The sequence below is a fragment of the Macrotis lagotis genome, chromosome X (genome assembly GCF_037893015.1).
Source record: "Macrotis lagotis isolate mMagLag1 chromosome X, bilby.v1.9.chrom.fasta, whole genome shotgun sequence".
Lineage (NCBI taxonomy): Eukaryota > Metazoa > Chordata > Mammalia > Peramelemorphia > Peramelidae > Macrotis > Macrotis lagotis.
In genome coordinates, this window is record NC_133666.1 from 552,238,899 (window position 1) to 552,255,405 (window position 16,507).

General features: G+C 36.4%; 2 protein-coding genes across 2 annotated transcripts in view; one reads left to right on the forward strand and one right to left on the reverse strand.

Annotated features, from left to right (window-relative positions):
• Positions 1-87: 87 nt before the first annotated feature.
• Positions 88-16,344, reverse strand: LOC141497707 (2-iminobutanoate/2-iminopropanoate deaminase-like). The gene is made up of 6 exons (XM_074200475.1): positions 16,066-16,344; positions 7,937-8,042; positions 7,265-7,319; positions 6,099-6,167; positions 1,357-1,412; positions 88-192 (listed from the first exon to the last, which is right to left on the reverse strand). Exons 1-6 carry the CDS (start codon positions 16,182-16,184, stop codon positions 139-141), a joined length of 459 nt encoding a protein of 152 aa, XP_074056576.1. The 5' UTR covers positions 16,185-16,344; the 3' UTR covers positions 88-138.
• Positions 16,220-16,507, forward strand: part of POP1 (POP1 homolog, ribonuclease P/MRP subunit) — a 31,598-nt gene continuing 31,310 nt past the window's right edge. Inside the window, exon 1 of the mRNA XM_074200473.1 lies at positions 16,220-16,415. The gene's annotated coding sequence lies outside the window, so the exon portion shown is untranslated. The remainder of the gene's footprint in view (positions 16,416-16,507) is intronic.

Sequence of the window (16,507 nt, forward strand, 5' to 3'; positions counted from 1 at the left end):
CACCTATTATGTTATTTCTAGAATGGAAAGCCTTCTACTGAAGGCTTAAGGCTTATACTTTGCAACATTAATTTCAAGAATTAGAAGTAAATTAATAATCATTTATCCTAAACCATATGTAATTGGCATGATTTATAGTCAGGATTTCATGGATCCTGTGACAGCTATGGCTTCAATTTCAACAAGTCCTCCCTGTGGGAAAAATAATGAAACAATTTTTAGGTGATTATGTACCAATGAATAGAGTTCATATCCTAAGAAATATACAATGTTAGTCTAGTATTCTCTGTCTCAAGTTTAATGGTATTTAATATGTCAAATAATCACAAAAAGGAAAGCAATAAAACTATGGCTAGGAAATAAACATTAAGCTACAGATCATTTTGAGAAAACTTAGTGAGAAGAGCATTCTTGTAGAGAAGTGAATATTATGATTCTAAGCACAGAAGAAATAGCAATGAAGTACATATGAACTAGGACAAAAACCATATAAAATACACCCAAACTGACAGATGTAAGATAAAATGGAATCTGAAAATCAAAGACACATAAGAAGATGAAAGCTCTTTAGATGAGACTGAATATATTTGTATGGCACCCTTTATCCAAAGTTAAACTGTTTTAGGTTTAAGTGGTTATTCTGGGCCTTAGTCTAGTGGGAAATCTATTGTCAGCTGTGTCATTAATTAAGCAATACCTTATTAAAATGAAAGTAACACTTTGAAGCGTCAAATATTTCATTTGAGTTACAACCAACCTGAGAAAAGCATTATCATTCATATAGGGAGTGAGATGCAGCAGTTCCCAACCTTTTTAGTTTAAAGACTCCTTTATACTCTTAAAAATGGAGACCCCCCCCACTACAAAGCCCTTCTGTATTTTGTGATTACATCTATTTTATATCTATTGATATTTACCATGATAGAAATGAACATATATTAATTTTGACCTCATGAATCCCCATGAACGTTTTCAGGGACTTCCAGGGGTCCTTGGACCATATTCTGTGAAGTGCTGATTTAGAGAATATAGGAATAATGGGAATATTTGCATGACACAATAACTCTCCAAACCTAAGATTGCAGAGAAGGTGCTGAAATGCCTTGGTAGAGGGATTTTTCTCATCCAAGAATTCTCCATATCCTTGGAATCAAGTCTGGTCCTTCCCTACATATATATATACACACACACACACACACACACACACACACACACATATATGTTTATTATAAATATGCAAGCTAAAGCGCATGAATTGCTCTTTTCTTTTAAATTATCCAGTATTGCTAGCTGAATATTCAGAATACAATGTAGAAATTAATATTTAAAATACTGTTTCATGTTAAAATAACTTACTTTGGGCAAAGCAGCAACCTGATAAGCAGCTCTGGCTGGAAAATTACTCTTGAAATCTGGATTAAAAATAATTACAGAAAGATCTCTAGGACACATTTTTTTAAAACACCAGTTAAATATCAAGAATCTTATTAAGTATATAGCCCGGGAAAAACAAGACTACTTTTTAGATATATAACACATCATACAAAATATTTTGCATAATGATAACTGTGATCCAATATTTTTCTACTCTAAATGTTTGAACATCCTGATAAAAAGATAAAAGTTGTTTTGTGACTTTTGAATTCTAGGATTTTTTTTTAATGAAACTGAACATAGAGTTTGACACTCTTTTTTTCCCATCCCACCAAAAAAATTGAATCCCTACTATGTGCAAAACATTGTCCTGGATACGCTGGAATACAGTGGTCAATTGGACACTGTTCTTTTCCCTAAACTTTATATAAGTTTAATATATAATAAGCTTCCCTAAGTTTAATAAGGGGAAATGAGACTTGTACACAAGAAACTATAATATAAAGCATAAAGTTTAAAAATAACACTCTTACCTTCTAGTTTCTCCCTCACTTTAGCTACACATATCCAAACAAAACAAACTTTTATCTTTTTATCAGGATGTTCAAACATTTAGAGTAGAAAAATATTGAATATACATAGAACCTATACATAGAATCTATACATAGAACCATGTCACCTCCAGAATGTTGCGAAATTCTATTCTTTATCTCTGAGTATTTAGCTTTTTTTTAATAAAGGCAGCTTTCTCACTCTAACCCTAATTTTTGCCTTGGTAATGAACTTTGGTCTCTCAACTTCTCCCTATTTTTCTAATCTATTTCTACTCTGACTTTATCCGATGTACAACTGTTAATGGTTCACTAGTCATTATCCTATAATCCCTTGACCTGAAATTGTTCCTAAACTGCTAATCCTCATTCTTTTTTTTTAAAGATTTTACTTATTTTGAACTGTACAATTTTCCCCTTAATCTTGCTCCGCCCCCCCTGCAGAAGGTAGTTTGTTTGGTTTTTTTTTCCCCTCAAGGCAATGGGGTTAAGTGGATTGCCCAAGGCCACACAGCTAGGTAATTATTACATGTCTGAGGCCAGATTTGAACTCAGGTACTCCTAATTCTAGGGCTGATGCTCTATCCACTGGGCCACCTAGCCTCCCCAGGCTATTTTTACATTGTTTCCAGGGTATACCTCAATCTATGTTGAATGTGAAGAGAGATAATCCTCATTCTTTTGTATGTGCTATCATCAAATCTGTTTCCCCTCTAGGTACTGAATAGTACTAGAAAATGGGCTAATTTAATTCATTAAAATTCATAAATTCAACTGGTCTTATTTAACAATTCTTAGTAAAAATGATAGTTCATATTTATAATAAGAGCATTCTGTAGCACTTTAAAGTTTGCAAAGTGTGCTATCTCAATGATCAAATCATATGAGGTTAGTGCTGTTTTTATCCCTATTTTGCACATGAGAAAAATGAGGGAAAAAGAGGTTAAGTGACTTGACCAGGCTCACATAGTAAATGTCTGAGACTGAATTGTTTTTCTGTCTCCAAATCTAGGGCTCTTATCTATTTCACCACCTAATATTTATATAGAATTTGCTTTAATGTTTCCAAAGTGCTTACTTCATAAAAGCCTTGCAGATAGATAATAACTATTAATATTCTTTCTTCTTTAGAGATGAGGAAACTGAAAGTTGGAGATTTTAACTAGTTTACAGTCACAGAGCTATTTAGATTCTGAAATGGAGTTTTATTTTTAAATACTACTTGCTACAGTGCCTTCAAAACTCATTCATGAGGGGCGGCTAGGTAGTGCAGTGGATAAAGCACCATCCCTGGAGTCAGGAGTACCTGGGTTCAAATCTGGCCTCAGACACTTAATGATTACCTAGCTGTGTGGCCTTGGGCAAGCCATTTAACCCCATTTGCCTTGCAAAAACCTAAAAAAACCCCACTCATACATGAGCTAAGCCTCAAACCCTGGCACAAAGATGGCATAGCTCCCTGCCTAACCCAAAGGAGCTCCATCTCCCTTTTTTCTGATCCTTTCTCTTCTCTCATTGGGACACAGATGGGAGCTATCTCCATTTGGTTGAAGAGCTCATCCTTCAGCCTATACCCTTGATCCTATTCCTTTCTCATTTCTTTAGCACTGTACTCTACCAACAATTTCTCTTTTTCACGCACCTTCACTAACTTCTTCTCACCAGTTTAACTAATATGCTTAAGTCTTTCAACCCTAAAATTTGGTTGACTCTTCTATATTATCCAGCTACTTCTCTTGCTTCTTGCATTTCCTTCTTTCACAATTTTACTGAAAATTATTCATATGGGATGCTTTCGTTTCTTCAAAATACACTCTTTCCTCAAATCCCTCCAGTTTCGTTTTTGCTGTCACCTCTACTGAAACTGCTCTTTTAAGGTGATGATGAATGATGTAATAACTTAATAACATAACTATAATGGCCTTTGTTTTTAAAAATCCTTTCGACTTCTCTGTAGCATGGGATACTACCGACTAATCCTTCCTTCTGGATACTCTTTTCTCACTTAGCTTCAGTAACATTACTCCTCTGCTTTGCTTCCTTCTCTAACCATAATCACTTTTCTCTCTTGCTCATTTTTCATCCTCTGGTCAACCCCTTAAACTGGATGTTCTCTAAAAGTCTAAGCTTGATTTTCTTTATCTGAATGCTTTGTATTAGCAATCTCATTCACTCAGTATCTTTAAGCAAATGACTATCAAATCTTTGTCTAATCCTGACAACTCTTCTGAGTTCCAGATCTATCTTAGGACATTTCCTTCTAGTATTGCAAGCTCAGGAAGTTTTATTAACCACTTAATCTTCCATTACAATGTAAGCTCCTTAAGGACAGGGGTTGTCTTTTATTTTTGTTTGTATTTAGCTTTGTGTAGTTTGTGCTTAGGGCACAGTGTTTAGCACTTAGCACTTAAATGCTAGCTTCCTTCCTTAGAATATCAAGCAGACTTCAATATATAATCATTTCTCCCAACATAAATTTGGAGACATATGCTAGAGGCAACTACAAGGCTTTTTGTGGTACCTACAGCATTGAAATTATTATCAAAAAAGAATTAACTTTATTAGATGGGTTCAGACAAGTTAAAATGAGAATTTAGATTTTCAGGGAGAAAAAGTTTATATTCATTAATATATATATATATGTGTGTGTGTGTGTGTGTGTGTGTGTGTGTGTGTGTATCTATGTTACATTTTATATACATTAAATGTATATATGCATGTAGTGAAAAAAAGTGAGGTTTAGAACTAAGTCTACTCTTTCTATGCTATTCCACCCCTTTCTTGCTCTTAATCACTTCTAGCTTACTATTACATTCTGTAACATTTTCAGTGGACTTTTTAATTGAGATTTCCATGAGTGTAGATGATAACCTATCCAGTTGTCTTATCCTTTATGACATATCCCTGGCAGATCCACAGATCATCCATCATTTATAAGGGGGGACTTTCTCTAGATCTTTTTATATTTCATGGAATGCTATATTATACTCTTAATTATTAGTTGTTTCTTGATTTTGCTAATGACCAGTCTACCCCTTTTCTCCTTGATAATATATCTCTTATATCACTTGTTAGGTCATCACTACAAACTGGCTCTATTGTGCTGACTAAGCCTCTCTCTCCAGTGTCCTTTAGATCAATGAAACTTTGATCTTTAGAGATTGTATATTTCAGGATTCATAATCATATAGTTTCTCCAGGAGAACATTTGGATTTAAAAGAATTTTTTCTTTTTGCAATAAAGAGTAGCTTCAGATCATTAAAAGTAGTACTACATAAATTCTCCAAAAATAAACCAGCACACTTCCTTCCTCATAATTAATTTTGTATCCAACTTATTTTCCATATATGTCATCCATGTCCATTGTATATGCTGATATGCTAATTCAATGGATTAGCTATCCAATGCATTTCATAGGCAATCTGCATGGATTTAGTTTTTCCTATTTGGATTGTTACCTGATGTCTTTTGAATACTTATGAATTGCACTGAAGAATCCCTGTTATAAAGCTTAATAATCAGCATGATAGCATCTGCAAAGACTATTCTTAGTAGGATCTCAACTGTCTATAGAGAAATCGTCTTCCAGGTAATTCTTGTGACTATCAAATATGAAAATGTCTATCACCTTTGAGGAGGATGTAGCCACTTGTTTTATGATTTGCTTGATTTTAATAATCAGAGGATTATTGAAGATTTTGAGGTTCTGTTAACAAAAGAATCTAGAATACCTTATCAAATTTATGAGATACTCCTTGTTGGAGAAATTTTAAGACAGCATTTTTTCTACCAAGTGAATTGTAATTGTATTTATTTATATAATCAACATTGTTAGCAGACTGTATGTCAATACTGAGATTATGAACATTAGGTTGGCTGTAGAGAATTATTTACAAAAACATGTATGTTCCCTTCTCATATTTTCATCAAGGATACCCTTATATACATACATACATACACATATATATGTATATGTATGATCATTCTTATAAAGACTTTATGAAGATGAAAGAGTAGTTGGTAGTTATTAGTAGTCTACTGATTGTCTTTTAGATATATATTATCTATGTTAAATGCATATTAGTCAATAAATGTTAATAATTGAATATGATACATTACCATACAGCATATAAGAGGAATAAACTTGTTTATTAAGTAACTTGTTTACTTACACTGCTTGTAGATTTCATTAACAGCATTGAAGTCATTTATGTCAGCCAGCAAAACAGTTGTTTTTACCACTGAAAGACATATTTGTTATTTTTAAGATACTTAATCTCACTCAAAACTTATTTTGGAAACAGAATAAAATTTTGTGCCCTTCTCATATTGAAATGTCAATAGGCAGGCTATACATTAAAAAGTAATATTACTGCTATACATAGAGAAAAATGAAAGAGTAAATTTATACTGCATGCTAGATCAAGTCAAAGAAAAAGAAAGCTACAATGACAGGACCTGGTTGAAAACCTCAAGGAACTCAGCATCTTGTGAGGCAGCATATTTCTAGTTTTGGGACTTCTTTAATTGCTAGGACATTCTTTTAACAGATGAATTGATTGTTGTATACTTTTAGGGTGGTACTGTTATTACATTTTTGGAAAGAACCATGCCATTACCTTTCTTATATTTCCTTGCTTTTAGGCATGAGGGAATGGTAGTTAATTAAGACTGTTTGGAATCTGACCAACATGAAATCAGGAGGTTTTTTGATTATCTGATCTGGAAATTTCAGATCCAGTAAGTCTGACCCAGAGCACTCATAAGTCAGCATGAAAGAAGGAGGCCCCAAAGGAAGTTAGACAATATGGCAAAGGATTATTGACTTGGAAAACTGTAGTTTGAGAGACTAGCTTAGAAAGTTTAAATAATATCTAGTCTGAGAATAGGTGTTTTAATGCTATATTTGTATATTATCTGTAAAGAGATTCTAGAAACATATTCTTGTCATCTGGAGTTACTATTTGAAATGGAAGGGAAGGAGGGATTATATGTCTGAAATAAGCAGGAAAAAAAGAGGGAAAACACAACTAAGAACCAAGGAACAACAAAATTCTGAACCCAAGGAACCAAGAAGGCTTAGAATACAGCTATAGTTCCTGAGATTCAGCATTTAGGATTAGTGATACTTTTTTAGAAAGAAGATAGTAAAAACCCTTGAGATAAAGGTTCTTTAGATCCACATCAAGGTGAGCTGAACTTCTGAGGGTGACAGACCTAACAGCAAGGTCTAAAACTGGATCTTTCAATATATAGTTATTTGGCCTCCCAGTTTTCTGTTCTGTAACCATGAGTCTAATCTCTTTTACACTTACAAAGTTAATATCAGTTAACTCACCATTAGTGTAATCACAGCCGGCAGCTTTCAGAATTTCCCCTAGGTTTATAAGTGCCTATAATAAAAGGCAGAAAGACTTAAGGCACTGATACCATACAGAAAAGTTATTACTAATTAATATCCATCATCTTTTACTAACCTTTCAAAGACCTCACATGGTATTTAGTCTGAACTTCAGACTCATTCCAGCTCAACTTTTTGTAAAAGAGTTACTGACATTCCATTTAATTGTCTACTACAAACCCATGAGAAGCAACATCCTTTTATGTCTTGTTAGGTAACTGACTCCTTATTAGAGTCTTTAACTGAACCACTCTCTCACTATAAAGATTTTTACTCTACTTAGTATATTTTCACTAGGCCTTGAGTCATTTCTTTGATGATATACTGTTCTAAATCTAGTTAGACTAGTTTTTGGATAGATATCCAGTTTATCACTCAAAGCCTTTCAGCCTGTTTTGACTTGCCATAACTCAGGTTCTTTTGATATAGCCCTGAGAACTCAGCATCCCTTCCCAGGCATGAGAAGCAGGAAAAGCTTGAGAAGCAGTGGAAAAACTGAGTTATTATTGGCTGAGGATGTTTCTAAAACAGCTAAGATTTTATGACTGAGACAGATTCTGAACTGCTCAATATCAAAAAGAAAAAATCAAATGTAAAAAGATCACTCACTTGTTTTGCTTCCTCTACCACCCCACCTGAGACCAGCTGTCCACTTGAAGGATCCAAGCCTATTTGTCCTGAGATGTACATGGTTTTTTCTACCAGCACTGCTTGACTGTAATGGAAACAATCAAAAATTATACTTTAAATTCTGAAAGCTTACTAAGTAAATATAATATAGTTTTCATCACACAGTGTATAATATTCTTAATTTATTGTTGTTTTCCTCTACCAAATGGTCAAAGACAAATTTTATTATTATTTATAGTTAGATCAAAATTTGGGATAACAAATTTTTTTTTTAAGATTTTTACAAGGCAAATGGGGTTAAGTGGCTTGCCCAAGGCCACACAGATAGGTAATTAAGTGTCTGAGGCTGGGTTTGAACCCAGGTATTCCTAACTCTAGGGATGGTGCTTTATCCACTGTGTCACCTAGTTGCCCCTGAAAATACGTGTTTTTGACCAATGAAATTTCACTTAACAGAACTTCTCTTTTTTTGTGTTTTTAGTAACATGAATGTTGGGGTTTCAAAATTAGTTTTAAAAAGTTATAGATTAAAAAAAGCAAACTGTTACTACTTTTTGAACAGTTACAAAAATTTAAAAGATCCCCTACATTTTGAAATAAATTTGCTAGTAGCTTTATATAGCTGACCCAAGATGAGAAAATTCTACTATCATCTTGCATGTGATTCTGAAATAGGATAAATAAGCAATTTAATAGAACTATGAATTAATCTGAAGTTGTTTGCTCAGAATATCCTTATTTTCTTTCCCTGATTTTATAAGGAGCAAAAGAATCTATCCTGTGTGTGTTTACAGCATATGTTTTTGAGAACAAGAATGTATGATGAAATAATACTGCTACCTGCGAAGAGAGAAAATCATAACCTGTTTATTGCAAAAATGACCACCTCTTCATGATTCACCTTGGCCTACAAATAGATAACTGTAAACCTGTTAATTTGTAAACTTCTCCATGGTTGACCACCATCAGCAAGAGCTAATATTTACCAAATGTCTCTTCTGTGCCCTGCAGAGTCTAATTATGTAAAACCTTAGGTTAAAAAAAATTCTTTTGATATAATTTAGCCAAATATATTTCTATCCTTTATACTTAATTATAAAAAAAGCTTTTGACACAACGACATAATGGAAAGAACATGAGAATTGAAATCAGATAATAACTAGTTTTAAATCTTGGCTTTGCTCTTAACATGGCAATTGAACAAGTCAATTTATTTCTCTAGGCTTTAGATTCCTTAAATATAAAGGACTGGACAAGATTATTTCAAAGATTCCCTCACTGGAATTTTGTTGGGAAAAACTTCCAGAAATTTGGCGGTGTTTAATTACAAGGGCTCAACTAAAGAGGTTAATTAGTAGGGTACTGAATGAACTATTCCAAACCCATAGGTTATAGTGACCAACCAGAGAGTATTATCTTTCAGCTCAAAAGACCTATCATAATAAGACCATTTCTAAAAATGTAATCCATTAAATTATTAGTAATTTTAAAGGTTTAAACTTCATCCAGGCACTGTTAGAAATCTCACTGATTTTCTGAAAAGTGCTGATTGGTTAATTAGTGACAACACCCTCTCCATTCTACTGCCAATGCTGTAATGTTCATTTAAAACATTTAGCCTTTTCCTGGACAGGCAGTCCTGAGTTGGGACACAGCACAACCAGAATACAAATATAAACTAAATAGAATTTTCTTTTTTTTACAAATTCCTTTTTTTAAATAAATCTTTTATGACATCTTTTGTTCTTTACATTGTTATTTCAAGTATCCTTCCAGAAACCCATCCCATAGAACAAATAGTAATTTTTAGACAAGAAAAAAAAATAACATATTGAAAAATTAAAAAAAACAAACAAAATCAAACACCTACATAAAGGGTGGGTTGGGAGGATCCTCTCATTTCTTCAAGTCTTGCTTGATCTTTAAAATTTTGTTATTTTCACTTTTGATTTTTTAATTTGTAGTTGATCTCAATTTCATGAGATTAGTGTGTATATTGTTTTCTTGTCACTGCTTACTTCACTCTGAAAGATTATATAGATCTTTCTATATCTATATATCACATTTTTTACTTCATTTCTTATAGCACCTTAACATTACATTTATGTAGCTCACTTTGTTTAGCCATTCTCCAATTCATGGGCATCTACTTTATTTTTTAGCTACCACAAAAAGCACTGTGATAAATATTTGGTATATATGGGTTTTCTTCTTATCACTTTCTTGGGGTATAAACCCCAGTAATGGAGTCTCTGGTTTAAAGGGTATGGACATTTTAATCAACTTATTTGAATAATGCTAGAATTTTTTTTCTTTTAAGATGGTCATACTCTTTTTTTTTGCGAGGCAAATGGGGTTAAGTGGCTTGCCCAAGGCCACATGGCTAGGTAATTATTAAGTGTCTGAGATCGGATTTGAACCCAGTTACTCCTGACTCCAGGGCTGGTGCTTTATCCACTGTGCCACCTAGCTGCCCCTAAAATGGTCATACTCTTTTACAGCTCTACTAACAAAGTATTAGTGTGCCTATCATTTCATAGTCCCTCCAATATTTAATTGTCATTTTTTAATAATTTTTGCCAGTTTGCAGGTTTAAGGTGAAACTTCAGAGTTGTTCTGATTTGCATTTCTCTTATTAATGTAGAGACTTCTTGTAGTTCTTTTTTGGAGAACTATTTGTTCATTCCCCTTCTCATCTATTAGGGAATGACTAATGTGTATATATTGCTTAGAAATTTGATATAAAGATTTTTTTCTCACTTCTTTCCTTATCCTAGGTGCATTAATTTTGTCTGTGCAGATGCTTTTTAGTTTCATGTAATGAAATGGAGGTACTTATGGCTCTACTCTTTAATCAGATGAGTTTACTAAGGGCATAGTGGAGTAGCCATTTGGGAAGTGAGGATATTTTATCCCAGAAACAACAGGGAATAACTGAAGCCTCTTGAGCAGGGAAATGAAATGATCAGACTGGTGCTTTAGGAAAATCACTTGCATTAGTTGGCCATTTCAAGAATCCAGAAGAATGGATCTGAACTAGGGTGGGGCTGTGTGAATGAAGATAGGGAGTCAAGAATGACTAATTTGATGAACCTGGATGTCTAGAAAGATGGTGAGGTCTTCTATAGACATAATGAAGTTAGGAAGAAAGGGAGGGTTTGGAGGAAAGCAAAAAATAACTGAACTTTTTCTTTCTATCCCCTCCAATACTTGTAAAGGCTCTCAACTTCTTCATTTCTGTTCAAGCATAGATTAGCTGATCAGGTGCTGTTGGTAAAATTCTCTTCCTCCCCAAAGTGTCCCATACCTTGCTTCCTAGGTCACTTTGAGGCTATAGCAAGCTTTCCTTTGCTCCAGGGTAGGGACCAGTGGTTCCATTTCCATTTTGGGTGGGACAGAGTCTCACAGAATCATCTGGCATAGATAGGTTACAATCTATACCTTTTATCACTTAGAAGGGAAGATCTGAGAGTAGGGCGGGATGTTGCAAAGACCTGCAGAAGAGGGGAACTGAGCTAGAACATAAAGGTGAGGAAGGAGTGCATTTCAGGCACTTTACTGAGCAAAAGTCAAATTCTTCTGCCACAATCTGAGGTAACACTATCTTTTTAGACTTGTCTTTTGTCCCAAAATCCTCATGTATTGGGAGGGTGGGGAAGGCTCTCCAAACTAGTTCAATTTTCTCCCATGTTTTAAAAGTCAAACTTAATATCTATGTGTTTCATTTCTCATTTAACTGTCAGTTCACTGAAAGCAAGATCACATCTTATCTAATCTTTAGCTCCCGCACAGTATTTTGTACTCAGTAGGTGCTAAATAAGTTTATTGTTTTTCCTCCCTTTCTTTTAAGAAAGATTTTCTTTGAGTTTTGCAATTTTCCCCCATTCTTGCTTCCCTCCCCCACCCCCACAGAAGGTAGTCTGTTAAGTCTTTACCTCTCTTTCTTTCTTAATTTCTTTAGTGATGCCTCTCCTCTTTTTCTCTTCTCTGTCCCTCCCAGTTTCAACTTCCTTTCTTATTCTCCAGTTTGCTTCTTTACTGGACCCAAATTCTGACTGCAAGTGGACTTTGTCTTGTACCTCCTATTATTTCAACCACTCATCATGAAACTTCTTTCCACTTCTCTTTCATTTTTATCATATTAATTTAATCAATTATACAAAAATTTTGTGTGTGTATATGGTGAATTTTACCCATACCAATAAAATAAGAGACATGCCAAAATCAATACTTTATTATTTCTATCATTAAGGAATATATATCTAGGTTTCAATTTAGAAAGAAGCATTCCTTGGTGCTACTTATCTTTCTTTACCATTCTTCTTGTCACATTTGCATACTAAAGATAATGTTAAAGATAACAACCATAGCAAATTAGGGATTTTCTTCCAAAGTCTTTTTCTAATATTTGCCAATAGTCAGCCTGTTAATGTTTTAATTTTCTCATTTTGGTAGATTGTCTTGACCCTCCACACTCATGAAAAAATTTCATCTTGTCATTAAAGCAGACAAAGCACTTGAAAGGAAACCCTACAGGATGATAATGGAAATAAACAGAGAACATCAATAATTCATACATAATTCATATATCATTACTGTAGCTACAGTAGATCAAAAGAATATAATGAATCAATGAACAATAAATAGAATCAATGAATAAGAGGACAATATTTAAAATATAGTTTGGAAGTTAACACATCAGCTGTATTGGGTATGCTTCTTCTTTATGTTTTTTCCAAGGCAAATGGGGTTAAGTGGCTTGCCCAAGGCCACACAGCTAGGTTATTATTAAGTGTCTGAGACCGGATTTGAACCCAGGTACGCCTGACTCAAGGGCTGGTGCTTTATCCACTGTGCCACCTAGCCGCCCCAGGGTATGCTTCTTCTAATGTTGAACACATACCACAAGCAATTTTACAAACACAGAACAGGAAAAAGGGATAGCTGATAGTTTCTCAGTGAAATGCTAAAATTGAATTCTGAATATAAGAATGAAGACATTCAAAAGCTAGGGCATTTGAGGAAAATACAACCAAAATGGAAACAATGGTAGGGTTAGTAACTGTCATGTCAGAAGAATGAATTACAGGTTATGAAACAATTGATCAATAAGCCAGCATTTATTAAGTGTTTACTATGTGCCAAGCAATGATGTCAATTAGATAAAGTTGATCTGTCAAAGCAAATATATTTGGTTAAGACCTATTAGGAAAACATTGAGGATATGGATTTAACTGACCTTAATAAATGGCAATCTACAACAAATAATATCCTGTTAGATTTCCATAAAATATATTTTAAATTTATTTCTGATGCTTGGGTGGTATTTTGAGAATGCTCTTAGACAGGATACAAAGAGATAAGGACAAATGGAGTTTATTCATTAAGAGAGTGAAATACTCTACTAGATCTGTTACCATTTGACTAATGGTATTTTATCCCAGTGGCTAATAGTAGGCTAGTCTTACCATTCACTAATCAGGCAAAGAGGAGGCATGCTTAAAAGAAAGTAGTCAATTAGAGCAGGTAGATGACTTAAACCTTTTTTTTTTTAGGTTTCCAAAAGGCAATGGAGTTAAGTGGCTTGCCCAAGGCCACACAGCTAGGTAATTATTAAGTGTCTGAGGTCGGATTTGAACTCAGGTACTCCTGACTCCAGGGCCTATGCTCTATCCACTGTACCACCCACCGCCCAGACTTAAACCTTTTGTTCACCTTGGATTCCAAAGAGGACCAATGACATCCTAGGGTGATATCTTGACTAGCTTGTGAACTGGATTTAAATGAAGTCCCCAAATCCTCAGCCTCATTCTTCCAGGGTCATTGAAGTCCAGGGGCAAGTCAAAAGTCAGGAACACTGGTAATAGCTTGGGATGCATTGGTCAAACCTTGGCGTCTTGTCTTTGATGTCTAAGTGAGCTCTAAGCTCCACAAAGGCTGCTTCAGCTGATTAGTAAAGCAGCAGCAGCACTACTGGTTTAGCCTTCCTGCCAAGATAACTTTCCGAGCCACAGTTAAGAATTGGGTGACAGGTGGACACCAAAGTTGGAAGAGCAACCCTGAAAAGGGCGCAAAAGTTCTCTAACCAGACAGTGGTGGTGGTCCTCCCTGACCACTTTATTAAAACAAAATTGAATGCATGTCATTTGTTACAAAGTATATAAAGTATTCTTAATGGCATAGCCATTCACACTAGATCAAAAGAAGCTAAAACTTTCTTAGATATTAGTCAAGAAGCAATTTGTCAAACAAGTTTTTTGAACTAAACTATCTTTGGATTTTCGTAGAGATACAGTGATAAGGAAGGAAACTTGGAAGGAGGTAGCTTGCTGAGGCACACCACAGCAAAAAATGGCAGATACAGGACAAAATGGAGCTAGTTATGTCAGCTCCTAATATAGAACTTTTAGCTACCAAAATTGTTCTTTCCTTCCAAGGATTTTATGAAAATAACAAAACACTTACAAACAGTGAGGTATATATAAATGCTGGACAAATTACATTGTGCCATAAAATAAAATTTCATTAGCATGTAAGTCAGTCCTCTAGGCATACATGATAATTTAAAAGCCATGGAAAGGAGACTTTTGAGACCTCTAAGATCATCTTCTACTTGTGACTTGCTTCATGACTGTCAGCAAATCATTGAATCTCTTTGTGTTCTCCCACCCTTGAACTGAGAAAAAAAAATCTGTCTTCCTCATTAGAACTGTCCTAAAAATCACCGGGATTTGTGAGACTCCTTTAAAAAGTGTGGTTAAAAGTCATGTTAAGCACCTGGCATAGTGCCGGACACAAAAAGGCCCTTTATGCATATGAACTGAGGTATTGATGTTCAACTATCAATTACATTGTGTGATAGTGTGACAGTATTGTTCTACCTTAGATTTTTGATTTTAATTTGTAGGGAGTGGGTGAGATGAAAGGGTGTTTTATTGAACATCATTTTCACAAGACAGCCAGCTTGCAGGTACACCTACTGTCGCTTTCTCAGTGCCTACTGTTGGATGAAGACCCAGGTCTCAATCTTAATACTTCTTTAAAAGATGATAGCTGGGACAGCTTGGTGGCATAGTGAATAGAGCACTGGAGTCAGGAGGACCCAAGTTCAAATCTGGTCTCAGACACAATAATAAGCCCAGCTGTGTGACCTTGGGCAAGTCACTTAAGCCCACTGCCTTGCAAAAATGAAAAAAAAAAAGAGATGATAGTGCACACCTTATATACTTTCCTTGCATTGATTCAGAATCATGTACATGCTTTTAGTGGTTGACCCTGATCTAAACCTTCAGTCAAGAGGCTGATTAGTGATTACTATCTGTTATGCACAGTGTTAAAAGAGACTCAATATGCAAATACCCATGCAAGTTGATGATGATGATAATGATGCTAGTCCTTCATTCTAGGAAGAGGTCATAAATCCAGGAGGTGATAATATGAATTAAATGTGAGGGGGTGGGGGTAGAGCTGTGCTAATTTACCAACTTCATTTTGTCTTCCAGAGCCACTTGGTGAGAGATTGGCCAGATATAGGTGGGGTGGGGACTACATGTCTACACATTTTAAAAATTCTTTTTTTTTTTTTTAGGTTTTTGCAAGGCAAATGGGGTTAAGTGGCTTGCCCAAGCCCAAGGCCACGAGGCTAGGTAATGATTAAGTGTCTGAGACCGGATTTGAACCCAGGTACTCCTGACTCCAGGGCCGGTGCTTTATCCACTATGTCCCCTAGCCGCCCCTTAAAAATTCTTTTAAGGTGCCGAACAGGCATTTTGAGCAGACGTTTAATGTTTATCGAAGCACGAATTGTTTCATTCTTCTTTTAAAAACAAAAGAAAACATTTTTATTTTTTCTACTAGATTTATTAACTCTCCCGAAGTCGTCACCCTCATTGTCTTCCTTCCCCGGCATCAATCTTCCCAACAAAAGCCTAGCCCGGCGGAGCACCAGGTCTGGTCGGAGCCGGAAAAGCCCGAGGCAAGGCCAAGGTCCCTGGACAGACTTCTGGGAACGCGGGAATTACTTTTTACTCCGCTCGCCATTAGCGGCGGCGCCAGCCGGGCCCCGCCCCCTCGCTCTCCCGCGTGAGGCGCATCGGAGGAGCCCTTACCTGTAGGGGCCGATGGCGCCGGGCGCCCTCGCCGTGCTGATCACTTTCTTGATCAGGGACGTCATGGCTGATCCGAGTCTCGGCAGCTTCTCCTTGGCGAGGCCTGCGCGGGAAATCATAAAGAGGACGCGGGCGTGCCGGGCCAGAGCCGCCCCCCGCGCAGAGAGAGCCCGCCTTGCGGGCGGAGCCTCCGGGCCCTCGGGGGGCGGCGCCGGAAGTGCCGGGCCGCCGCCGGAAGCCGTTCCCACGGAGCGTGCGCGCTCCGACTTCCGCGACGCGCGCGCTGCGGCGGAGGCTGCGGCCGGAGGGCGCCCGGAGGAGCGCGGCCGCATGGCAGTCGGGGCGCGGAGGTGGGCCCGGGGCCGGCAGGGGCGGGCGGGGAGGCGGCAGCTCGGGCTGGCCGGGGCCGGGGGCGCGGCTCCCTAGCGACCGCCGCCGCTGA